The following is a 26730-nucleotide window of genomic DNA, read 5'->3' as shown; positions in this document are numbered from 1 at the left end:
TCTGGTCTGCCCGTCTCTAGTACAGGTCAGTGTTCTGGTCTGCCAGTCTCTAGTACAGGACAGTGTTCTGGTCTGCCAGTCTCTAGTACAGGTCACTGTTCTGGTCTGCCAGTCTCTAGTACAGGTCAGTGTTCTGGGCTGTCAGTCTCTAGTACATGCCAGTGTTTGGTATACCAGTCTCTAGTACAGGTCACTGTTCTGATTTTCCAGACTCTTGTACAGGTCAGTGTTCTGTTCTGTTGTTCTTCTGGACATTGTGTGATATAAATCCTCCTAGATATTATTCATTTTAGATGCCCCAAACTGTACACTGTGCTCCATTTCCTGCCCTGTAAGATGTCCCCAGTAATATGAAGATGTAATGAGCCCATTAGGCTGCAGAACAATCTCCTGCAGTCTCTGTTTCTGGTGCAGCTGAATATTATGATATAAATTACTTGTTACATTGTGCTGATTGTAGCACGCTGAGGACACCACATTTACGTCACATATAGAGGATGGAAGAGACGCAGGAGAAGACGTCTCAGTATTGAACAGTGTGGCGGATATTCATCAACCAGAAGATCTCCCCTCACCTGTCCCGTTATCTGAGGAGGAACACAAGGTACAGTCTCTATAATACAGGGCAATGTTCAGGAGTCTCAGATACTGTAATACAGAGCAATGTTCCGGAGTCTTAGATACTGTAATACAGGGCAATGTTCCGGAGTCTCAGATACTGTAATACAGGGCAATGTTCCGGAGTCTCAGATATTGTAATACAGGGCAATGTTCCGGAGTCTCAGATACTGTAATACAGGGCAATGTTCCGGAGTCTCAGATACTGTAATACAGGGCAATGTTCCAGAGTCTCATATACTGTAATACAGGACAATGTTCCGGAGCCTCAGATACTGTAATACAGGGCAATGTGCTGGAGTCTCAGACACTGTAATACTGGGCAATGTTCTGGAGTCTCAGATGCTGTAATACAGGGCAATGTTCTGGAGTGTCAGATACTGTAATACAGGTCAATGTTCTGGAGTCTCAGACACTATTACACTGGGCAATGTTCTGAAGTCTCAGACACTATTACACTGGGCAATGTTCTGGAGTCTCAGACACTATTAATACAGGTCAATGTTCTGGAGTCTCAGATACTGTAATATAGGACAATGGCCCTCATTCAGAGCCACTCGCTATCGGCAGTACGCTCGTTCCGAGCGATGTTCGCACATCTGCGCATGCGTACGGTTTTTAGTACACATTTGCGAACCAGTCAGTGCGGCCAAAAATCATTTGTATGCAATATAACGAGTGCCTGCTATTTTGAGTCACAGAATGAGGCGTATGTGGGTGGTAACAGGGGAAGGTGCTTGAAAACGGGGAGTGGAGATCCGATCGCAGGCGTGCTTAAAGGTCAAAACGGGTGTTTTATGGGTGTGCATAATTAATATAGCAGCATCAATGACCACGTCACTTGGTTTTTTTTAACTCAGAACTGCTCGCAAAATAGCGGTTGAAAAAACCAACCACAAGAATAGCGAGCAGTTCATATCCTGTTCGATGTACTCGATTAATCTAATAAATAGCGGACATGACGTATGGTGCGAGCGGCCAGGGGGCGTTTTTAAGAAATAAAAGAGCGTATGTTTTGCTCGCTCGTTCAGACTTAGAGGTGTGAACAGACTGCAATGTGCGAACGGATCATTTGCATAGCCGCCCCTTGTTTTTGAACGAACGAACGCAAATAGCGAACGGCTCTGAATGAGGGCCAATGTTCTGGAGTCTCAGATACTGTAATACAGGGCAATGTTCTGGAGTGTCAGATACTGTAATACAGGTCAATGCTCTGGAGTCTCAGATACTGTAATACAGGGCAATGTTCTGGAGTCTCAGATACTGTAATACAGGGCAATGTCCCGGAGTTTCAGATACTGTCATACAGGGCAATGTTCCAGAGTCTCAGATACTGTAATACAGGGCAATGTTCTGGAGTGTCAGATACTGTAACACAGGGCAATGTCCCGGAGTCTCAGATACTGTAATACAGAGCAATGTTCCGGAGTCGCAGATACTGTAACACAGGGCAATGTCCCGGAGTCTCAGATACTGTAATACAGGGGGCAAATCTAGGATACTGTAATACAGGGCAATGTTCCAGAGTCTCAGATACTGTAATACAGGGCAATGTTCCAGAGTCTCAGATACTGTAATACAGGGCACGTACTGGACTGTTTAGAAAGGGCCATGGTCCAGGTGGTATTTAGATATATTTGCAGCAGTTATTATATGGACAACGAGAATGCTGGCGCCATTATCCCGATGCGGTTGTGATGCTACTTAAAGCATTTTAGCCGGGTGGGCAATTAAACTTTAAACTTGCCGCTTTGCCAGCTTGTGTAAAGTTAGAATGCTGGAACGGTTAAAATTCTTTGAGTAGCAGCACAACCGTGTCCTGTACTGTAACTGCTTAGTGTAGGGGAAGGCAACGTGTGGAACTCCAGCTTCGGTGGAACTACACATCCCAGCATGCTCTGCCACAGTTTTGCTGTTATGGCATGCTACAACTGTGGGAGGATATTCCCACAGCAGCTGTAGTGCCAGATGTTGCCTACCACTGGTTTCATACAAATCAATGCTCTGGTTTGTCAGTATCTCTAGAATAGGTCAATGTTCTGGGCTGTCCGTATCTTTAGTGCAGCTATGAATGGCGAAAGTACGTGACACACAGAGTATATGTATTCCAATGCACAGATGTATATGACCAGAGTTGAATATCAAGGGGTCTATGTACTATGGGTCTGATTCAGATACCCCAAACTGTACACTGTGCTCCGTTACCTGCCCTGTAAGATGTCCCCAGTAATATGAAGATGTAATGAGCCCATTAGGCTGCAGAACAATCTCCTGCAGTCTCTGTCTCTGGTGCAGCTGAATATTCTGGTATAAATTACTTGTTACATTGTGCTGATTGTAGCACGCTGAGGACACCACATTTACGTCACATATAGAGGATGGAAGAGACGCAGGAGAAGACGTCTCAGTATTGAACAGTGTGGCGGATATTCATCAACCAGAAGATCTCCCCTCATCTGTCCCGTTATCTGATGAGGAACACAAGGTACAGTCTCTATAATACAGGGCAATGTTCCGGTGTCTGAGATACTATAATACAGGGCAGTGTTCCGGAGTCTCAGATACTGTAATACCGGGCAATGTTCCGGAGTCTCAGATACTGTAATACCGGGCAATGTTCCGGAGTCTCAGACACTGTAATACAGGGCAATGTTCCGGAGTGTCAGATACTGTAATACAGGGCAATGTTCCGGAGTCTCAGATACTGTAATACAGGGCAATGTTCTGGAGTTTCTGATTCAGTATACAGAATAGTGTTCTGGACTGTCAGCCTCCCTAGTATAGGGTACTGGACTATTACCCTTAGTAGTGTAGGTCAGAGTTCTGGACTGTCAACTTTCCTAGTATAGGTCAGTGTTGTGTATAAGTCAGAGTACTGGACTGTAAGACGTTGTAGTAAAGGGCAGGGTACTGGACTATAAGGCTTCATAGCATAGGTCAGGGTACTAGACTGTCAGCCTCTCTAGTATAGGTCATGGTCCTGGACTATCAGTCTTTGTAGTATAGGTCAGGGTTTTGGACCGTTAACCTTTGTAGAATAGGTCAGAGATGAATACTGTCAGCCTTCCCAGTATGCGTCATTATCCTGGAGTCTCAGTATCATTACTACAGGTCAGTGTTCAGGACTGTGAGCATTTAGTACAGGTCAGTATATTAGAGTATCATTCTTTATACATGTCCTTTTACTTTACTGTCAGTCTCTTATAGTGTTCTGTATTGTCAGTCTCTATATACAGAACAGTATTTTGTATTGTCAGTCTCTTATACAGATTAGTGCTCTGTACTGTCAGTCTCTAATACAAGTCAGTGATCTATACTGTCAGTCTCTTATACAGGTCAATGCTCTGTACAGTGAGTCTCTTATACAGTTCATTGGTCTGTGCTGTCAATCTCTCTGGCACAGCTCAGTGCACTGTACTGTCAGTGTCTTATACAGGTTAGTGTTCTGTACTGTCAGTCTCTCTGGCACAGCTCAGTGCACTGTACTGTCAGTGTCTTATACAGGTGTTCTGTACTGTCAGTCTCTGTGGCATAGCTCAGTGCACTGTACTGTCAGTGTCTTATACAGGTGTTCTGTACTGTCAGTCTCTCTGGCATAGCTCAGTGCACTGTACTGCAGTGTCTTATACAGGTGTTCTGTGCTGTCAGTCTCTCTGGCATGGCTCAGTGCACTGTACTGTCAGTGTCTTATACAGGTTAGTGTTCTGTACTGTCAGTCTCTCTGGCACAGCTCAGTGCACTGTACTGTCAGTGTCTTATACAGGTGTTCTGTACTGTCAGTCTCTCTGGCATAGCTCAGTGCACTGTACTGTGAGTGTCTTATACAGTTTAGTGTTCTGTACTGTCAGTGCTCTGTACTGTCAGTCTCTCTGGCACAGCTCAGTGCACTGTACTGTCAGTGTCTTATACAGGTTAGTGTTCTGTACTGTCAGTCTGATACAGGCCAGTGCTCTGTAAGTCAGTCTCTTATACAGGTGTTCTGTACTGTCAGTCTCTCTGGCATAGCTCAGTGCACTGTACTGTCAGTGTCTTATACAGTTTAATGTTATGTACTGTCAGTGCTCTGTACACAGCTCAGTGCACTGTACTGTCAGTGTCTTATACAGGTTAGTGTTCTGTACTGTCAGTCTCATAGAGGCCAGTGCTCTGTAAGTCAGTCTCTTATACAGGTTAGTGCTCTGTGCTGTCTGTCTGTTATGCAGGTCAGTGCTCTGTACTGTCAGTCTCTTTAGTACAGGTCATTGAAACTGCTAATAGTGATGAAAACCGGGCTTTATCTGGGTGATATACTATTTTCCAACACTAACCATCAAACTGAGGGTGCAAGTAATTAGGATCAGTGGAAGATAATCGGGTGGTCTTCATCTTCTTGATGACTTAGGAGGCATTTATGAAAATTGTCTCAGAGGAAATGGTGGCGTTATCCACGTGCTTGTGTGTAACATCTGGTGCATACGGGGTATTCTAGAGGGTGTATGATCCATGAGTGTAGGTTTTATAGGTGCTCCTAGAATAGTTATAATGCTGGATGATATCTTGTTACGTTGTGCTGATTGTAGCACGCTGAGGACACCACATTTACGTCACATATAGAGGATGGAAGAGACGCAGGAGAAGACGTCTCAGTATTGAACAGTGTGGCGGATATTCATCAACCAGAAGATCTCCCCTCACCTGTCCCGTTATCTGAGGAGGAACACAAGGTACAGTCTCTATAATACAGGGCAATGTTCCGGAGTCTTAGATACTGTAATACAGGGCAATGTTCCGGAGTCTCAGATACTGTAATACAGGGCAATGTTCCGCAGTCTCAGATACTGTAATACAGGGCAATGTTCCGGAGTCTCAGATACTGTAATACAGGGCAATGTTCCGGAGTCTCAGATACTGTAATACAGAGCAATGTTCCAGAGTCTCAGATACTGTAATACAGGGCAATGTTCCGGAGTCTCAGACACTGTAATACAGGGCAATGTTCCGGAGTCTCAGATACTGTAATACAGGGCAATGTTCTGGAGTCTCAGATACTGTAATACAGAGCAATGTTCTGGAGTCTCAGATACTGTAATACAGAGCAATGTTGCGGAGTCTCAGATACTGTAATACAGGGCAATGTTCCGGAGTCTCAGATACTGTAATACAGGGCAATGTTCCTGAGTCTCAGATACTGTAATACAGAGCAATGTTCTGGAGTCTCAGATACTGTAATACAGAGCAATGTTGCGGAGTCTCAGATACTGTAATACAGGGCAATGTTCCGGAGTCTCAGATACTGTAATACAGGGCAATGTTCCGGAGTCTCAGATACTGTAATACAGGGCAATGTTCTGGAGTCTCAGATACTGTAATACAGGGCAATGTTCCGGAGTCTCAGATACTGTAATACAGACCAATGTTCCGGAGTCTCAGATACTGTAATACAGGGCAATGTTCCGGAGTCTCAGACACTGTAATACAGGGCAATGTTCCGGAGTCTCAGATACTGTAATACAGGGCAATGTTCCAGAGTCTCAGATACTGTAATGCAGGGTAATGTTCCAGAGTCTCAGATACTGTAATACAGGGGGCAAATCTAGGATACTGTAATACAGGGTAATGTTCCATAGTCTCAGATACTGTAATACAGGTCAATGTTCCATAGTCTCAGATATTGTAATACAGGGCAATGTTCCAGAGTCTCAGATACTGTAATACAGGGGGCAAATCTAGGATACTGTAATACAGGGCAATGTTCCATAGTCTCAGATATTGTGATACAGGGTAATGTTCCAGAGTCTCAGACACTGTAATACAGGGCAATGTTCCAGAGTCTCAGATACTGTAATACAGGGCAATGTTCCGGAGTCTCAGATACTGTAATACAGGGCAATGTTCTGGAGTCTCAGATACTGTAATACAGGGCAATGTTCTGGAGTCTCAGATACTGTAATACAGGGCAATGTTCCGGAGTCTCAGACACTGTAATACAGGGCAATGTTCCGGAGTCTCAGACACTGTAATACAGGGCAATGTTCCGCAGTCTCAGACACTGTAATACAGGGCAATGTCCCGTAGTCTCAGATACTGTAATACAGGGCAATGTTCCAGAGTCTCAGATATTGTAATACAGGTCAATGTTCCAGAGTCTCAGATACTGTAATACAGAGCAATGTTCCATAGTCTCAGATATTGTAATACAGGGCAATGTTACAGAGTCTCAGATGCTGTAATACAGGGCGATGTTCCATAGTCTCATATACTGTAATACAGGGCAATGTTCCAGAGTCTCAGATACTGTAATACAGGGCAATGTTCCATAGTCTCAGATATTGTAATACAGGGCAATGTTACAGAGTCTCAGATACTGTAATATAGGGGGCAAATCTAGGATACTGTAATACAGGGCAATGTTCCGGAGTCTATCTCTCTATAATACAGGTCAGTATTCTGGAGTCTCAGGGGTATATTTACTAAAATGAGAGTTTTTAGAAGTGGAGATGTTGCCCATAGCAACCAATCAGCTTCTACTTAACATGTATCTAGCACCTTCTAGAAGATAATAGCTAGAATCTGATTGGTTTCTATGAGCAACATCTCCACTTCTAAAAACCCGTGCTTTAGTAAATATACCCCTCAGTCCCTAGAATACAGGTCAGTGTTCTGGAGTCTCAGGGGTAAATTTAGTAAGGATCAAGGGTTTTTTTTTGTTTTTTTTCAACTCGATTAGCATTGCCGAAACTCGGGTGATTTGATGCTTCTGAAACTCGCAAATTTACAAAGAAGTGAGTTTAGCTGAGAGTGAGTTGACCGATGGTGAAGCAGATTGAGATTTCTCCCCCGAGTAGCAAGTTTAGATAGAGACTGCAGTGTCTTGTCTCTGCCTAACTCTCCCGATCAAGCAGCCTGCAAATATCAGTGAGATATGTGACGCTGCTTGTGTGTTATACCTGTAAAAAAAAAAAAGGGTTAATTATTATATATTTTTTTTAAATGACAAAGGGTCCCCCCCAAAAGCATAACCAGCCCCAGACTGCTTAGCCAGTCCTGGTTCCTAAAAATACGGGGGGGAAATTTAATAGGGTCCCCCTGCATTTTAGGAATCAGCACCTGGCTGCTGATGCAGTCCCGGTTTTAAAAATAGGGAGGAAAAAATTGCATAGGGGGTCCCCTATATTTAAAACCAGCACCAGACTCAATCCGGCCGGGGTGTAATGCCACAGCCAGGGGACCCTATCAACATCACCCCAGCCAAAGCATTCGCACCCCAAGCCGATCAGCCCAAGGCGGGGAACTCAGGGCCTGGATGCATGAATGAGCCAGCATTAGCAGGGCATGCTGGTTCTAGTAGTGCTAGTTGGAGTTCCCAGGGGTGACTTCCAGGTAAGCTGGCTCTCAATTTGGATGCATTTATGTATGTGCCTTTATCATGAGGCCTTACATTTGCCAAAATATATATGTGCCTTAATTATGAGGCCTTATAATTGGTATATATTACATCTGGGGTGAGCGTTTGGGCGTAGGGCCCCCAAGGCTACTCTGGCTTGGCCTCCTCAGGGCATCACCACTTAATACACATAGTTACTTTTCACATCACCTTTTATGTTTGTTTTTTATTCATGTAATTTTTTCACATATATATTAACCTCTTTTCAACACTTAGTAATTACTCGTACACATCTATACACTGCACTGTCACTCTTTTTCTATTTTCGTGTGATGCCCTGGGGGGTCCTGGGCTGGACGTTTTTTGGGGTGCTCTGTGCCCCGGACGTGAACCCATTAATGTTAGGGACTGCTAGTGACAGAGAAGCTGTGACGAGGCCTACTAGCTTCCCATGTATTTGCAAATGCATGCAACCAATATCTCTGAAGTTCTATTACCATATAGTGTTAATATATTGTTGCAAGTATAATTCAGTGTGCTGAGGAACAATAGGGGGTTAAATCCCCCTCCCTTTTCTACTTGGCATGACCCCTCCCTTTCATGCACCTGAAAAGTACTACCAGATTGATTGAGCAGCTGCCATGTTTTTGTTCACTTTGTAGTAGTGTCTGACGTTCTTGATCACTATGTAGTAGTGTCTGACTTTCCTGATCACTTTGTAGTAGTGTCTGACTTTCCTGATCACTGAGTAGTAGTGTCTGACTTTCCTGATCACTGTGTGTAGTAGTAACTGACTTTCCTGATCACTGTGTAGTAGTGTCTGACTTTCCTGATCACTGTGTGTAGTAGTGTCTGACTTTCCTGATCACTTTGTAGTAGGTTCTGACTTTCCTGATCACTGTGTAGTAGTGTCTGACTTTCCTGATCACTTTGTAGTAGTGTCTGACTTTCCTGATCACTGTGTGTAGTAGTGTCTGACTTTCCTGATCACTGTGTAGTAGTGTCTGACTTTCCTCATCACTGTGTTTAGTAGTGTCTGACTTTCCTGATCACTGTGTGTAGTAGTGTCTGACTTTCCTGATCACTGTGTGTAGTAGTGTCTGACTTTCCTGATCACTGTGTAGTAGTGTCTGACTTTCCTGATCACTGTGTAGTAGTGTCTGACTTTCCTGATCACTGTGTGTAGTAGTGTCTGACTTTCCTGATCACTGTGTGTAGTAGTGTCTGACTTTCCTGATCACTGTGTGTAGTAGGTTCTGACTTTCCTGATCACTGTGTAGTAGTGTCTGACTTTCCTCATCACTGTGTGTAGTAGTGTCTGACTTTCCTGATCACTGTGTGTAGTAGTGACTGACTTTCCTGATCACTGTGTGTAGTAGTGACTGACTTTCCTGATCACTGTGTGTAGTAATGTCTGACTTTCCTGATCACTGAGTAGTAGTGTCTGACTTTCCTGATCACTGTGTGTAGTAGGTTCTGACTTTCCTGATCACTGTGTAGTAGTGTCTGACTTTCCTGATCACTGTGTGTAGTAGTGTCTGACTTTCCTGATCACTGTGTGTAGTAGTGTCTGACTTTCCTGATCACTGTGTGTAGCAGTGTCTGACTTTCCTGATCACTGTGTAGTAGTATCTGACTTTCCTGATCACTTTGTAGTAGGTTCTGACTTTCCTGATCACTGTGTAGTAGTGTCTGACTTTCCTGATAACTGTGTAGTAGTGTCTGACTTTCCTGATCACTGTGTGTAGTAGTGTCTGACTTTCCTGATCACTGTGTGTAGTAGTGTCTGACTTTCCTGATCACTGTGTAGTAGTGTCTGACTTTCCTGATCACTTTGTAGTAGGTTCTGACTTTCTTGATCACTGTGTAGTAGTGTCTGACTTTCCTGATCACTGAGTAGTAGTGTCTGACTTTCCTGATCACTGTGTGTAGTGGTGACTGACTTTCCTGATCACTGTGTGTAGTCGTGTCTGACTTTCCTGATCACTGTGTGTAGTAGTGTCTGACTTTCCTGATCACGGCGTGTAAGTAGTGACAGACTTTCCTGATCACTGTGTAGTAGTGTCTGACTTTCCTGATCACTGTGTGTAGTAGTGACTGACTTTCCTGATCACTGTGTGTAGTAGTGTCTGACTTTCCTGATCACTGTGTGTAGTAGTGTCTGACTTTCCTGATCACTGTGTGTAGTAATGTCTAACTTTCCTGATAACTGTGTAGTAGTGTCTGACTTTCCTGATCACTGTGTAGTAGTGTCTGACTTTCCTGATCACTGAGTAGTAGTGTCTGACTTTCCTGATCACTGTGTGTAGTGGTGACTGACTTTCCTGATCACTGTGTGTAGTCGTGTCTGACTTTCCTGATCACTGTGTGTAGTAGTGTCTGACTTTCCTGATCACGGCGTGTAAGTAGTGACAGACTTTCCTGATCACTGTGTAGTAGTGTCTGACTTTCCTGATCACTGTGTGTAGTAGTGACTGACTTTCCTGATCACTGTGTGTAGTAGTGTCTGACTTTCCTGATCACTGTGTGTAGTAGTGTCTGACTTTCCTGATCACTGTGTGTAGTAGTGTCTGACTTTCCTGATCACTGTGTGTAGTAATGTCTGACTTTCCTGATCACTGTGTAGTAGTGTCTGACTTTCCTGATCACTGTGTAGTAGTGTCTGACTTTCCTGATCACGTTGTAGTAGTGACTGACTTTCCTGATCACTGTGTGTAGTAGTGTCTGACTTTCCTGATCACTGTGTATAGTTGTGACTGACTTTCCTGATCACTGTGTAGTAGTGTCTGACTTTCCTGATCACTGTGTGTAGTAGTTTCTGACTTTCCTGTTCACTGTGTGTAGTAGTGTCTGACTTTCCTGATCACTGTGTGTAGTAGTGTCTGACTTTCCTGATCACTGTGTAGTAGTGTCTGACTTTCCTGATCACTGTGTAGTAGTGTCTGACTTTCCTGATCACTGTGTGTAGTAGTGTCTGACTTTCCTGATCACTGTGTGTAGTAGTGTCTGACTTTCCTGATCACTGTGTGTAGTAATATCTGACTTTCCTGATCACTGTGTGTAGTAGTGTCTGACTTTCCTGATCACTGTGTGTAGTAGTGTCTGACTTTCCTGATCACTGTGTGTAGTAGTGTCTGACTTTCCTGATCACTGTGTAGTAGTGTCTGACTTTCCTGATCACTGTGTGTAGTAGTGTCTGACTTTCCTGATCTCGTTGTAGTAGTGACTGACTTTCCTGATCACTGTGTGTAGTAGTGACTGACTTTCCTGATCACTGTGTAGTAGTGTCTGACTTTCCTGATCACTGTGTGTAGTAGTTTCTGACTTTCCTGATCACTGTGTAGTAGTGTCTGACTTTCCTGATCACTGTGTAGTAGTGTCTGACTTTCCTTGATCACTGTGTAGTAGTGTCTGACTTTCCTGATCACTGTGTAGTAGTGTCTGACTTTCCTGATCACTGTGTAGTAGTGTCTGACTTTCCTGATCACTGTGTAGTAGTGACTGACTTTCCTGATCACTGTGTAGTAGTGTCTGACTTTCCTGATCACTATGTAGTAGTGTCTGACTTTCCTGATCACTGTGTGTAGTAGTGTCTGACTTTCCTGATCACTGTGTGTAGTAGGTTCTGACTTTCCTGATCACTGTGTAGTAGTGTCTGACTTTCCACATCACTGTGTGTAGTAGTGTCTGACTTTCCTGATCACTGTGTGTAGTAGTGACTGACTTTCCTGATCACTGTGTGTAGTAGTGACTGACTTTCCTGATCACTGTGTGTAGTAATGTCTGACTTTCCTGATCACTGAGTAGTAGTGTCTGACTTTCCTGATCACTGTGTGTAGTAGGTTCTGACTTTCCTGATCACTGTGTAGTAGTGTCTGACTTTCCTGATCACTTTGTAGTAGTGTCTGACTTTCCTGATCACTTTGTAGTAGTGTCTGACTTTCCTCATCACTGTGTGTAGTAGTGTCTGACTTTCCTGATCACTGTGTGTAGTAGTGTCTGACTTTCCTGATCACTGTGTGTAGTAGTGTCTGACTTTCCTGATCACTGTGTGTAGTAGTGTCTGACTTTCCTGATCACTGTGTGTAGTAGTGTCTGACTTTCCTGATCACTGTGTGTAGTAGTGTCTGACTTTCCTGATCACTGTGTGTAGTAGTGTCTGACTTTCCTGATCACTGTGTGTAGTAGGTTCTGACTTTCCTGATCACTGTGTAGTAGTGTCTGACTTTCCACATCACTGTGTGTAGTAGTGTCTGACTTTCCTGATCACTGTGTGTAGTAGTGACTGACTTTCCTGATCACTGTGTGTAGTAATGTCTGACTTTCCTGATCACTGAGTAGTAGTGTCTGACTTTCCTGATCACTGTGTGTAGTAGGTTCTGACTTTCCTGATCACTGTGTAGTAGTGTCTGACTTTCCTGATCACTTTGTAGTAGTGTCTGACTTTCCTCATCACTGTGTGTAGTAGTGTCTGACTTTCCTGATCACTGTGTGTAGTAGTGTCTGACTTTCCTGATCACTGTGTGTAGCAGTGTCTGACTTTCCTGATCACTGTGTAGTAGTATCTGACTTTCCTGATCACTTTGTAGTAGGTTCTGACTTTCCTGATCACTGTGTAGTAGTGTCTGACTTTCCTGATCACTGTGTAGTAGTGTCTGACTTTCCTGATCACTGTGTGTAGTAGTGTCTGACTTTCCTGATCACTGTGTGTAGTAGTGTCTGACTTTCCTGATCACTGTGTAGTAGTGTCTGACTTTCCTGATCACTTTGTAGTAGGTTCTGACTTTCTTGATCACTGTGTAGTAGTGTCTGACTTTCCTGATCACTGTGTAGTAGTGTCTGACTTTCCTGATCACTGTGTGTAGTGGTGACTGACTTTCCTGATCACTGTGTGTAGTCGTGTCTGACTTTCCTGATCACTGTGTGTAGTAGTGTCTGACTTTCCTGATCACGGCGTGTAAGTAGTGACAGACTTTCCTGATCACTGTGTAGTAGTGTCTGACTTTCCTGATCACTGTGTGTAGTAGTGACTGACTTTCCTGATCACTGTGTGTAGTAGTGTCTGACTTTCCTGATCACTGTGTGTAGTAGTGTCTGACTTTCCTGATCACTGTGTGTAGTAATGTCTGACTTTCCTGATCACTGTGTAGTAGTGTCTGACTTTCCTGATCACTGTGTAGTAGTGTCTGACTTTCATGATCACTGTGTAGTAGTGTCTGACTTTCCTGATCACTGAGTAGTAGTGTCTGACTTTCCTGATCACTGTGTGTAGTGGTGACTGACTTTCCTGATCACTGTGTGTAGTCGTGTCTGACTTTCCTGATCACTGTGTGTAGTAGTGTCTGACTTTCCTGATCACGGCTTGTAAGTAATGACAGACTTTCCTGATCACTGTGTAGTAGTGTCTGACTTTCCTGATCACTGTGTGTAGTAGTGACTGACTTTCCTGATCACTGTGTGTAGTAGTGTCTGACTTTCCTGATCACTGTGTGTAGTAGTGTCTGACTTTCCTGATCACTGTGTGTAGTAGTGTCTGACTTTCCTGATCACTGTGTGTAGTAATGTCTGACTTTCCTGATCACTGTGTAGTAGTGTCTGACTTTCCTGATCACTGTGTAGTAGTGTCTGACTTTCCTGATCACGTTGTAGTAGTGACTGACTTTCCTGATCACTGTGTGTAGTAGTGTCTGACTTTCCTGATCACTGTGTGTAGTTGTGACTGACTTTCCTGATCACTGTGTAGTAGTGTCTGACTTTCCTGATCACTGTGTGTAGTAGTTTCTGACTTTCCTGTTCACTGTGTGTAGTAGTGTCTGACTTTCCTGATCACTGTGTGTAGTAGTGTCTGACTTTCCTGATCACTGTGTAGTAGTGTCTGACTTTCCTGATCACTTTGTAGTAGTGTCTGACTTTCCTGATCACTGTGTGTAGTAGTGTCTGACTTTCCTGATCACTGTGTGTAGTAGTGTCTGACTTTCCTGATCACTGTGTGTAGTAATATCTGACTTTCCTGATCACTGTGTGTAGTAGTGTCTGACTTTCCTGATCACTGTGTGTAGTAGTGTCTGACTTTCCTGATCACTGTGTGTAGTAGTGTCTGACTTTCCTGATCACTGTGTAGTAGTGTCTGACTTTCCTGATCACTGTGTGTAGTAGTGTCTGACTTTCCTGATCTCGTTGTAGTAGTGACTGACTTTCCTGATCACTGTGTGTAGTAGTGACTGACTTTCCTGATCACTGTGTAGTAGTGTCTGACTTTCCTGATCACTGTGTGTAGTAGTTTCTGACTTTCCTGATCACTGTGTGTAGTAGTGTCTGACTTTCCTGATCTCGTTGTAGTAGTGACTGACTTTCCTGATCACTGTGTGTAGTAGTGACTGACTTTCCTGATCACTGTGTAGTAGTGTCTGACTTTCCTGATCACTGTGTGTAGTAGTTTCTGACTTTCCTGATCACTGTGTGTAGTAGTGTCTGACTTTCCTGATCACTGTGTAGTAGTGTCTGACTTTCCTGATCACTGTGTGTAGTAGTGTCTGACTTTCCTGATCTCGTTGTAGTAGTGACTGACTTTCCTGATCACTGTGTGTAGTAGTGACTGACTTTCCTGATCACTGTGTAGTAGTGTCTGACTTTCCTGATCACTGTGTGTAGTAGTTTCTGACTTTCCTGATCACTGTGTGTAGTAGTGTCTGACTTTCCTGATCTCGTTGTAGTAGTGACTGACTTTCCTGATCACTGTGTGTAGTAGTGACTGACTTTCCTGATCACTGTGTAGTAGTGTCTGACTTTCCTGATCACTGTGTGTAGTAGTTTCTGACTTTCCTGATCACTGTGTAGTAGTGTCTGACTTTCCTGATCACTGTGTAGTAGTGTCTGACTTTCCTTGATCACTGTGTAGTAGTGTCTGACTTTCCTGATCACTGTGTGTAGTTGTGACTGACTTTCCTGATCACTGTGTAGTAGTGTCTGACTTTCCTGATCACTGTGTAGTAGTGTCTGACTTTCCTGATCACTGTGTAGTAGTGTCTGACTTTCCTGATCACTGTGTAGTAGTGTCTGACTTTCCTGATCACTGTGTAGTAGTGTCTGACTTTCCTGATCACTGTGTGTAGTAGTGTCTGACTTTCCTGATCACTGTGTGTAGTAGTGTCTGACTTTCCTGATCACTGTGTGTAGTAGTGACTGACTTTCCTGATCACTGTGTGTAGTAGTGTCTGACATGATGTTATTACTCACATTCAGCCGACACAATGTCATCCCTCATCATCTGAGCGTTTATCCGAGGTGGAGGAACACAAGGTACGGATGATATGAGAAACCTGCTCTTCAGATAGTGGGGGAGTTGTATCTAGCCTTGAAGAGAGAGAACATAGCGAAGCTGCCCAAAAGCAACCAATCAGCTCCTGTCATTTATTTAAACAGTCTTTGAAATGACAGTTACACATTCCCCTGCAGTTCCTTATCTGCAGCTGGAGAACATCAGGGAATAGCCTGTAACACCCACAGCTGCCTCTCTATGTGTAACCAACATATAAAGTGGTGGGCAAAATTGCGGACACTTTTTGAAATTTTTATGTTTTTCAACTTCGAATGCTTGTAAAAACTGTTACACTTCATGCAGTGCAATGATTCATATATCAAATGAAAGGAAATTTAATGCTGAATTCAACACAATAAACAGAGGTCAAATATTTGCATTACAAGGGAAGTTATGCAGTGAAATCAACACAGGGTGAAAATCCCTGTGTACTTATGATGTTACTGTCCTATCAGTATTTCGTTGGGTATCCTTTATTTTTCAAGACAGCAGCACAGCGATGTGTCATTGAGCCAACCAATGTTTGGAGCTCTTCCTTCTTTATTATGTGGTTCCATGAGACAATTATAGCCTCAATTGTCTTTTATTGGTTGGATGCCTCAGATGCACCAGTTTTTTCAAACTGAACCACAAATGTTCTATGGGGTTCAGGTCTGGGCTGTTTCCTGGCCTTCCCAGAACCTGTATGTCATTCTCTGTGAACCCCTTTTTGTATGTCCGTACAGTGTGGCATGGAGCTGAATCCTGCTGGAAAAAAAATGGGGCATTATCTGGAAAAAGATCCCTGATAGAAGGTAGAAGTTTTGGTTGTATAATGGTGTCAATGTACTTTCTGCTGTTCAGTGTGCCATCTATGACATAAAGGCGGCCTACAGCATCTGCTGTCATACATGCCCAGATCATAACACTTGTAGGATGGTGTCAGTGTGCCATCTATGACATAAAGGCGGCCTACAGCATCTGCTGTCATACATGCCCAGATCATAACACTTGTAGGATGGTGTCAGTGTGCCATCTATGACATAAAGGCGGCCTACAGCATCTGCTGTCATACATGCCCAGGTCATAACACTTGTAGGATGGTGTCAGTGTGCCATCTATGACATAAAGGCGGCCTACAGCATCTGCTGTCATACATGCCCAGATCATAACACTTGTAGGATGGTGTCAGTGTGACATCTATGACATAAAGGCGGCCTACAGCATCTGCTGTCATACATGCCCAGGTCATAACACTTATAGGATTCTTTGTTGTCGCTTGAATAAAATCTGGATGTACCTCTTCCCCGATGCGACGTCTCACATACTTTCTCCCACCACTACCAAATATCGATATCTTAGTTACGTCACTCCATATCAGTTGTTTCCACTGACCTTCTGTCCGTGCAATGTGTTCTTTTGCCCACTGTATTCGTTTCTGCCGCTGCTTTTTATTCAGCAATGGCTTTTTTCGGGGATTCCTACCTTTTAGGCCAACCTCCGTTAGTCTTCTCTGTACCGTTCTTGCACTGACAAAAACACCAGTTGCACTCAGGTCACTGCTAATGGCCGCAGATGACATCCATCTGTCCCTGACGCAAATTAATTTTATACTCCTATCATCAACAGCTGTTGTGCACTTTTTCCGGCCTTTTCCTTCTTTGTTTTGTATCGATTGTGTTTCCTGATAGCGTAAACAAAACTTTCCTACTCCTGATGTTGTCACATTCCCACCAACTTCTCTCGCAATTGCTGCATACGAAAGACCATTTTCACTTAACACCACAATCCTGGATCACGTCGCTGTGCTGCGGTCTTGAAAAATAAAGGATACCCAACGAAATACTGATAGGACAGTAACATCATAAGTGTTGTTTTCACTGCATAACTTCCCTTGTGATGCAAATACGTGACCTCTGTTTATTGTGTTGAATTCAGCATTACATTTCCTTCATTTGATATATGAATCATTGCACTGAGTGAAGTGAAACAGTTTTTATAAGCATTAGAAGTTGATAAACATTCAAATTTCAAAATGTGTCCGCAATTTTGGCCACCAGTGTATAAGGAAGCCCAACTCGCTAACTAATCTGAGGGTTGTAACACAGACCCTGAACTGCATGTGTGATCTGTTGGGCCTTACCTGTACTGGGTTCCCTATCAGACAGCTGGGTCCTGGCTTACAGCGTGATTGTGGCTTACGCCCCTGCCCTGTTTCTTCCCAGTGCCTCTTGTTTGGGGTGTGGGTGTCTTAAAGGGAGATTAGGCTGATTATTTTTCTGTATTTGCTTATGTCTAGCACAGGAAAATATATATGTCAATTAGATTGATAGAATTGCTCCTGGAGAAGATAAACAGATGATGTTTTATGGGGAAGAGAAAGCATGTAATGGAACTGTACTACATAGTGAGGTCAATGTGGAGCCTTACTAGCACCATAACAGACTTAAAGTAAAGTCCTATAAAATTATATTTTTATACACTTCAACACTGGACCTCAGGCAGGCAATCTAGTGTAAGTTATATTCCACCCAATACTGCAGTTTTACAGTCTAGTTTCAATAAGTATGATGGTAAAATACTGTTAGAGTCCCATTTACCCTGGACCCAACCAGCCATGGGCCTACAGCTGTGTCCTTATATATTGAGCGTCTTTATGCCATACGGTGTGAGACGTTGGGCGCCACTGAGACGCTTTGATATTAGTTGCGCCCTGTATTTATCTGTAAACTTTGCATCTTAGTTGCATGGCGGATGTAACGAAAAGCCGCGCACACTATACCAGAGGCGCTGGGCTGTGACTTTAAATGCACAGGAATTGGTATAACACACCTACAAAGTCGCAGAACCTGGCGTGGGAAGGCTGCTGGCATCAGAGCCCTTTTTACCCACAATCAGACTGGCACACAGATGTACGAATGCTGAGAGCCAGAGTGGTCAGAGTACGCTAGCAATGCAGTTTTGTCACTTCATTCCTGTTATTATATGAATAAGATGCACATTTTGATTGTAAAAGACGCTTAGCACGGCCGAGATGCCCGGAACCTGGCGCACCGATAGGGGCTATTTGGTGCAACTTGAGGCATTTTCTGCACGTTCCCACAGCGGCTCATTAATTAATGACACGTATGGTGGTTGTTTCTGCAGGAGGACACACATGCGCTGCAGGTACAGGCCGCCACGGTGATACAAGCCGCGCTCCGAGGTCATCTAGCCCGAGGAGAGGTGGAGAAACTCAGAGAGAAGCCTGGGGAAAAGTGAGTGAGATGATTACTGTGAAGAACAGGAAGGAGAGGGACTGTCCTGCTCTCCTGTCACTGCCCGTAGCCTCCGCCATATTCTTCTAATAAACGCTTTCTCTGTCTCTGACTTTGCACGTGCAACGTTTCATTGACACTTCACAAACATCATGATACATTATGGTGCATTCTCCTGTCCCGTCATCCTCAGCAAGAAACCTCTATAGTGAGGGTAAGTCTGCGTAACTGGGTACTTTCCTGGGCAGTCATTTCTGACCACAGTGCTGCTTACATAATACTGTCTTGTGCCCCTTCCCGCTATACCCCTTCTGCGTTCTGTCTTACCCGTCCTCCCTCCTTCTATCTGGCTTAAACTTTTGAATAAAAAGATGCATTAAAGAAACAAGATAGACGTACATCTACAGAGCTTTTACCAGTCAGGCAACAGCATTATTTTAACCCATTCTCAGCCGAGGGTGTTTTTCAACCCTGTGCTGAACCTACTTTGGCTACTCAGGGGCCTAAATCATTTCAAAGACTCTCCTCTTCCAAATTAGGATGCCTCCGAGTTTAATGAAGCCAGGATGGGCGAGATCATCCCTCATCCCTGGACTTAATAATGAACTGCTGCTGAGGTTAGATAAGTGGGACTCGTCCTTAGCATTTTGGTATATTTTGAAGCATGAGTCACCCTTAGCACCGAAGGGGTGAAAACATTTAATGCGCACCCTCAAGGGCTCGAAAAATTAGCTTTGGCTGAGAAAGTTCATCATGATGAATTGATATATGAGCACCGGCTGCACATTGCTTTACACAGAGATCGAGGGGTCTATTTACTAAGCAGTGTTAGGAGACAGAGTGAAAAGTGGTAAGAAAGTGATAAGGTGCCAGCCAGTCAGCTCCCAACTGTCATTTTGCAAACTCAGCCTGTGAGATGGCAGTTAGAACTTAATGACCGTTTAAGCGAGCCTAACAAGGAGTTTAATGAAACACTGAGAGTTCTAGTAATACATTATAGAACATTTAAACCCATTATGTTTCAAATATGACGAATAAAGATTGTTTAAAATTACATTTTGAATTAAGTGCTTCCTACCACCGTCTACATCACACATAACTATAGCCACCCCACATGTGATAGTGTACAAAGGACCTCATTCAGAGTCGGTCGAAGCGGCCGCACGGTCGTACGCCACCGATGTTCGCTATACTGCGCATGTGTAAAGTTCGCAATGCGCGTGCGCAAACTAGCTGCTACGATCAGAAATTTCTCTCTCCTTGAACACAGCCAGGTCGGTAGTTTGAGTGACAGATTGAGGCGTTTGTGGGTGGTAACAGGGGAAGATGCTTGAAAACGGGGAGTGGAAATCCGAACGCAGGCGTGCCTAATTATGCGAACGGCGTTTTATGGTAGTGCATACGGATTATGGGAGTGCATAATTAACAAAGTAGCGTCATGGCACATGTGACATGGGAGGTTTTTACACTGACATGATCGTAGAGCTTAAGAGAGGGTATGGTCAACCTTAAGCTTTACGACCAGTTCCGATGGTTCCCGATGGTCTCGATTAATCCTTATATGCCCGGAGATGACGTGCAATGCGTACGAGAAGGGGGCGTATTTTTTTGTCTTCCAACCGCTTCCTCCCCTTGGTCGGCCAATTACCGATCCAAACTTAGGGACGCGACTTGCGAGGGAATCATTTGAATATCCGGCCCCTTTTTCCGTACGACCGTGCGGCCGCTTCGACCGACTCTGAATGAGGTCCAAAGTGTGTCTGATATAGGACAAAAGTCTCAAATAATAAAGCATAGCATGTCAGTTATGCTTGCTGTGACTTCACTGTGTGAAACCACCAATTTTTAGCCGTTCACACAAGCTCCTCTGGCTTTACAGCTGCCCCAAGATAAAGAAGCACCAACTTTTCGAGTAAAGGTCTTTGTAGCCCTATCTGAGTAGAATTGGTGAATTATGCTCTTCCCATGTTTGCCAAGGTTCCTTTTGCAGTCCAAAAGCAGGTAGGTTACTTACACTCTGGGGTAAATTACTTATTATTATATAGCAACCAATCAGATTCTAGCTATTATCTTCTAGGAGGTGCTAGATAAATGATGAGTAGAAGCTGGTTGCTATGGGAAACTACTGCATTTCTAAAAACCGTCACTTTAGTAAATACACCCCTGTGTGCGTGTCTGTGTGAAGCATGTAAGCCTCACTAGTACACAGGAACTGTTGTGAGTTACTACATGTTGTGTAAATAGCGCTGCGTAATATGATTGGTACTATATGAATAAGAAAAATAATGTCCAAAAATAGTCTTAGTTACCAATTCAATTGGCACTTAAAAACATATACATGAGCAGACTTGTATTAGGGTGCTGGTGTGACTGCTGGTTTTAATTACACTACTAACAAATAATATTAATGTAAATTAAGGGGAAAAATATATTGATGATGTCACTTTTATTGTGTAAAATCTGTATTTTCATATCCCTGTGTGCACAAACGATTCTTACTGTATAGTCTGTATGTGGATATGGTTGCATTTTGTGCTTATGACTTATTACACATAGAGAGGAAGATTGGGGGAGGGGGGACGATGCGCAAATATAGGTCAAATGCAGTACGGGCGTGTTACCAAATGTGACAATCGCTCCCCCGGTGAAGTCTGCAAGCTAAGGCTGGACGAAACGCATAGGGGGCTTTAAACCTATTCTTCTGCCACCTCCAGGGCTAGAGGTTCAGGAACTGGGGGTGGAACTACTGGGAGTGGAGCTATAGAAAAACAATTATATATAGGTATATATATGTATATGTATATATATATATATATATATATATATATAATATAGTATTTAGAAAATAAGGCACAAAAAAGGGACTTTAAAATATAACTCATCTTATGGAAGATAAGGCCCAGGACATTATGTCATCGTTAATCAGAGTTCCTGCTTGTTCCTGCTGAAAATTAGCACTATGTAAGGACCCAGGCAAATCGCCGACCACCGTTCCTTCACCTCCGGGGACAAGCCGCGCACCACCCACTACAGGAGCTGCAGCACGCTTCTCCACCTGAGGCTGGAAGACGGACACCAGGGACGCCGGGTCATGTGATTGAAGCGTCAGCAAGCCATGTACTAACGCGTTTCGTAACTAACTTCAGAGGGTGGAGAGGCGTGCTGCAGCTCCTGGAGGAGTGGGTGGTGTGCGGCTTGTCCATGGAGGTGAAGGAACGGCGGTCTGCGATTTGCCTGGATCCTTATTCTTTGAACCAAGTGGTAATCAGCCCACTCTGTGAGATATCTGGTATGAGAGCGCTCGGTGAGATATCTGGTATGAGAGAGCGCTCGGTGAGATATCTGGTATGAGAGAGCGCTCGGTAAGATATCTGGTATGAGAGAGCGCTCGGTGAGATATCTGGTATAAGAGCGCTCGGTGAGATATCTGGTACGAGAGCGCTCGGTGAGATATCTGGTATGAGAGTGCTCGGTGAGATATCTGGTATGAGAGAGCGCTCGGTGAGATATCTGGTATGAGAGCGCTCTGTGAGATATCTGGTATGAGAGCGCTCTGTGAGATATCTGGTATGAGAGCGCTCTGTGAGATATCTGGTATGAGAGCACTCTGTGAGATATCTGGTATGAGAGAGCACTCTGTGAGATATCTGGTATGAGAGCGCTCGGTGAGATATCTGGTATGAGAGCGCTCGGTGAGATATCTGGTATGAGAGCGCTCGGTGAGATCTGGTATGAGAGCGCTCGGTGAGATATCTGGTATGAGAGAGCGCTCGGTGAGATATCTGGTATGAGAGCGCTCGGTGAGATATCTGGTATGAGAGAGCGCTCGGTGAGATATCTGGTATGAGAGCGCTCTGAGATATCTGGTATGAGAGAGCGCTCTGTGAGATATCTGGTATGAGAGCGCTCTGTGAGATATCTGGTATGAGAGCGCTCTGTGAGATATCTGGTATGAGAGCGCTCGGTGAGATATCTGGTATGAGAGAGCGCTCGGTAAGATATCTGGTATGAGAGAGCGCTCGGTAAGATATCTGGTATGAGAGAGCGCTCGGTGAGATATCTGGTATAAGAGCGCTCGGTGAGATATCTGGTACGACAGCGCTCGGTGAGATATCTGGTATGAGAGAGCGCTCTGTGAGATATCTGGTATGAGAGCGCTCTGAGATATCTGGTATGAGAGCGCTCTGTGAGATATCTGGTATGAGAGCGCTCTGTGAGATATCTGGTATGAGAGCACTCTGTGAGATATCTGGTATGAGAGAGCGCTCGGTGAGATATCTGGTACGAGAGCGCTCGGTGAGATATCTGGTACGAGAGCGCTCGGTGAGATATCTGGTACGAGAGCGCTCGGTGAGATATCTGGTACGAGAGCGCTCGGCGAGATATCTGGTACGAGAGCGCTCGGCGAGATATCTGGTACGAGAGCGCTCGGCGAGATATCTGGTACGAGAGCGCTCGGCGAGATATCTGGTACGAGAGCGCTCGGCGAGATATCTGGTACGAGAGCGCTCGGCGAGATATCTGGTACGAGAGCGCTCGGCGAGATATCTAGTACGAGAGCGCTCGGCGAGATATCTGGTACGAGAGCGCTCGGCGAGATATCTGGTACGAGAGCGCTCGGCGAGATATCTGGTACGAGAGCGCTCGGCGAGATATCTGGTACGAGAGCGCTCGGCGAGATATCTGGTATGAGAGCGCTCGGCGAGATATCTGGTACGAGAGCGCTCGGCGAGATATCTGGTATGAGAGCGCTCGGCGAGATATCTGGTATGAGAGCGCTCGGCGAGATATCTGGTATGAGAGCGCTCGGCGAGATATCTGGTATGAGAGAGCGCTCGGCGAGATATCTGGTATGAGAGAGCGTTCGGTGAGATATCTGGTATGAGAGAGCGCTCGGTGAGATATCTGGTATGAGAGAGCGCTCGGTGAGATATCTGGTATGAGAGAGCGCTCGGTGAGATATCTGGTATGAGAGAGCGCTCGGTGAGATATCTGGTATGAGAGAGCGCTCGGTGAGATATCTGGTATGAGAGAGCGCTCGGTGAGATATCTGGTATGAGAGAGCGCTCGGTGAGATATCTGGTATGAGAGAGCGCTCGGTGAGATATCTGGTATGAGAGAGCGCTCGGTGAGATATCTGGTATGAGAGAGCGCTCGGTGAGATATCTGGTACGAGAGCGCTCGGTGAGATATCTGGTACGAGAGCGCTCGGTGAGATATCTGGTATGAGAGCACACGTAAATAAAACTGTTATACACTATGGAGCGCCCCCTGTGCTTTGTATTTTAACAGATATATATATATTTATAATACATACTGTATATTTATTGATACACTTATTCAAGGGTCAATTGATTGGTATATTATGATAAACAGTTCCCATATAGTAACATACACAATTCCGGAAGCCTGCAAGGGATATAATGCTAGTACAGATATGCAGTATGCCCATATTCTCATTCATACAGATCTATGCGATCTACGCAAAACGCACTGCCCTACCCCTCCGTACGCAAAACGCACTGCCCCACCCCTCCGTACCGCACTGCCCCACCCCTCCGTACGCAAAAGCAGTTGTCATCATTATCATTGGCTCTTACACCTACCCCATGCCAGGCCCTTACACCTACCCCATGCCAGGCCCTTACACCTACCCCATGCCAGGCTCTTACACCTACCCCATGCCAGACCCTTACACCTACCCCATGCCAGGCCCTTACGCCTGCCCCATGCCAGGCCCTTACGCCTGCCCCATGCCAGGCCCTTACGCCTGCCCCATGCCAGGCCCTTACGCCTGCCCCAGGGTCTTACCCCTGCCCCATGCCAGGCTCTTACACCTGCCCCATGCCAGGCTCTTACGCATACCCCATGCCAGGCTCTTACGCATACCCCATGCCAGGCTCTTACGCTTTCCCCATGCCAGGCTCTTACGCTTTCCCCACGCCAGGCTCTTACGCCTGCCCCACGCCAGGCTCTTACACCTGCACCACGCCAGGCTCTTACGCCTGCCCCACGCCAGGGTCTTACGCCTGCCCCACGCCAGGGTCTTTTACGCCTGCCCCACGCCAGGCTCTTACCCCTGCCCCACACCAGGCTCTTACCCCTGCACCACGCCAGGCTCTTACCCCTGCCCCATGCCAGGCTCTTACCTCGGCCCCACGCCAGGCTTTTACGCCTGCCCCACGCCAGGGTCTTACACCTGCCCCACGCCAGGCTCTTACCCCTGCCCCACGCCAGGCTCTTACCCCTGCCCCACGCCAGGCTCTTACCCCTGCCCCACGCCAGGCTCTTACCCCTGCCCCACGCCAGGCTCTTACCCCTGCCCCACGCCAGGCTCTTACGCCTGCCCCACGCCAGGGTCTTATGCCTACCTCATGCAGGAGATCTTTCTGACTGTGGCACACACATGACTGAATAACAGCACACCCACAAAGCGGTTCTCTGGCGTACATTCACATAGTTGCTGCTATGCTGCCAGCCAGAGATGCCCATTTCATGTGCATGTGCAAAGATATGCGCAGTATGCGATAGAGCGTTAGATGCGGCTGCATTCGGTTTTATATGTGACTCAGAATCCATCCATGAGGGCGCTTGGTAGGTTCTGCTGTGTTTCAGCACAATGTATATGCATATGGTGAGGATTGGCTATAAACCTTTACATAGAGATTGAAGCTGTACAAGGTAATTGTACGTTCCTCAATGCAATTGTAGATGCTGCTGCCGTTGGGCCCTCTGGATCCCGACCGTTTGGCTGCACTGTGATCCTGGGGACTGCTATTATAACTGGCCTGTTATTTGGAATATGCTTTAGTGTGCCAGACACTTACTGCAATGTTCTTTCACTTACTCCTGTTGCTTCCAGTGTGTCTCCAGTCCTCCTAATACTCAGGTTACTTACATCAGCTACCCTAGCACTGTCTCCTGCTCAATCAAGTATTACCACTGTTCCTGTATGCCATCCTATGCTCCTCTGGGCGCCAATGTGCCTTCAGTATTGCTTCTGTTCAACCTGGCTTACCAGTGTGCTCCTGTATACAAATCTTTTCTCCCAGGACTCCTGTTGCATTGTGTTTCCAATCCTGACATCGTTTCCTGCATTACTCCTGTCCTTACATTCCTCCTGCCTCGTTCCTTGTATTCCTCCTGCCTCGTTCCTTGCATTCCTCCTGCCTCGTTCCTTGCATTCCTCCTGCCTCGTTCCTCGCATTCCTCCTGTCTCGTTCCTCACATTCCTCCTGTCTCGTTCCTCGCATTACTCCTGCCTCGTTCATTGCATTACTCCTGCCTCGTTCATTGCATTACTCCTGCCTCGTTCATTGCATTCCTCCTGGCTCGTTCCTTGCATTCCTCCTGCCTCGTTCCTAGCTTTCCTCCTGCCTCGTTCCTTGCTTTCCTCCTGCCTCGTTCCTTGCTTTCCTCCTGGCTCGTTCCTTGCATTCCTCCTGCCTCGTTCCTTGCATTCCTCCTGCCTCGGTCCTTGCATTCCTCCTGCCTCGGTCCTTGCATTCCTCCTGCCTCGGTCCTTGCATTCCTCCTGCCTCGGTCCTTGCATTCCTCCTGCCTCGGTCCTTGCATTCCTCCTGCCTCGGTCCTTGCATTCCTCCTGCCTCGGTCCTTGCATTCCTCCTGCCTCGTTCCTTGCATTCCTCCTGCCTCGGTCCTTGCATTCCTCCTGCCTCGGTCCTTGCATTCCTCCTGCCTCGTTCCTTGCTTTACTCCTGCCTCGTTCCTTGCATTCCTCCTGCCTCGTTCCTTGCATTCCTCCTGCCTCGTTCCTTGCATTCCTCCTGCCACGTTCCTTGCATTCCTCCTGCCTCGTTCCTTGCATTCCTCCTGCCTCGTTCCTTGCATTCCTCCTGCCTCGTTCCTTGCATTCCTCCTGCCTCGTTCCTTGCATTCCTCCTGCCTCGTTCCTTGCATTCCTCCTGCCTCGTTCCTTGCATTCCTCCTGCCTCGTTCCTTGCATTCCTCCTGCCTCGTTCCTTGCATTCCTCCTGCCTCGTTCCCTTGCATTCCTCCTGCCTCGTTCCCTTGCATTCCTCCTGCCTCGTTCCTTGCTTTACTCCTGCCTCGTTCCTTGCTTTACTCCTGCCTCGTTCATTGCATTCCTCCTGCCTCGTTCATTGCATTCCTCCTGCCTCGTTCCTTGCATTCCTCCTGCCTCGTTCCTTGCTTTACTCCTGCCTCGTTCATTG

The 26730-nt window shown here is 45.6% G+C and overlaps 1 protein-coding gene across 2 annotated transcripts in view; it reads left to right on the top strand.

Moving 5' to 3' along the window:
* Positions 1-26730, top strand: part of SPA17 (sperm autoantigenic protein 17) — a 154518-nt gene that overhangs the window by 66586 nt on the left and 61202 nt on the right. Inside the window, exons 5-8 of one of the 2 annotated variants that reach the window (XM_088481806.1) lie at positions 461-604; positions 2960-3103; positions 5178-5321; positions 18426-18535. In XM_088481806.1, coding sequence (XP_088337932.1) covers positions 461-604; positions 2960-3103; positions 5178-5321; positions 18426-18535 — 542 coding nt within the window. The remainder of the gene's footprint in view (positions 1-460; positions 605-2959; positions 3104-5177; positions 5322-18425; positions 18536-26730) is intronic. The other variant, XM_088481807.1, reaches the window with a different exon arrangement.

Source organism: Taudactylus pleione, unplaced genomic scaffold (genome assembly GCF_031769625.1).
Source record: "Taudactylus pleione unplaced genomic scaffold, aTauple2 ptg000278l, whole genome shotgun sequence".
Classification (NCBI taxonomy): Eukaryota; Metazoa; Chordata; class Amphibia; order Anura; family Myobatrachidae; genus Taudactylus; species Taudactylus pleione.
This window is presented reverse-complemented; position numbering and strand designations above follow the sequence as displayed.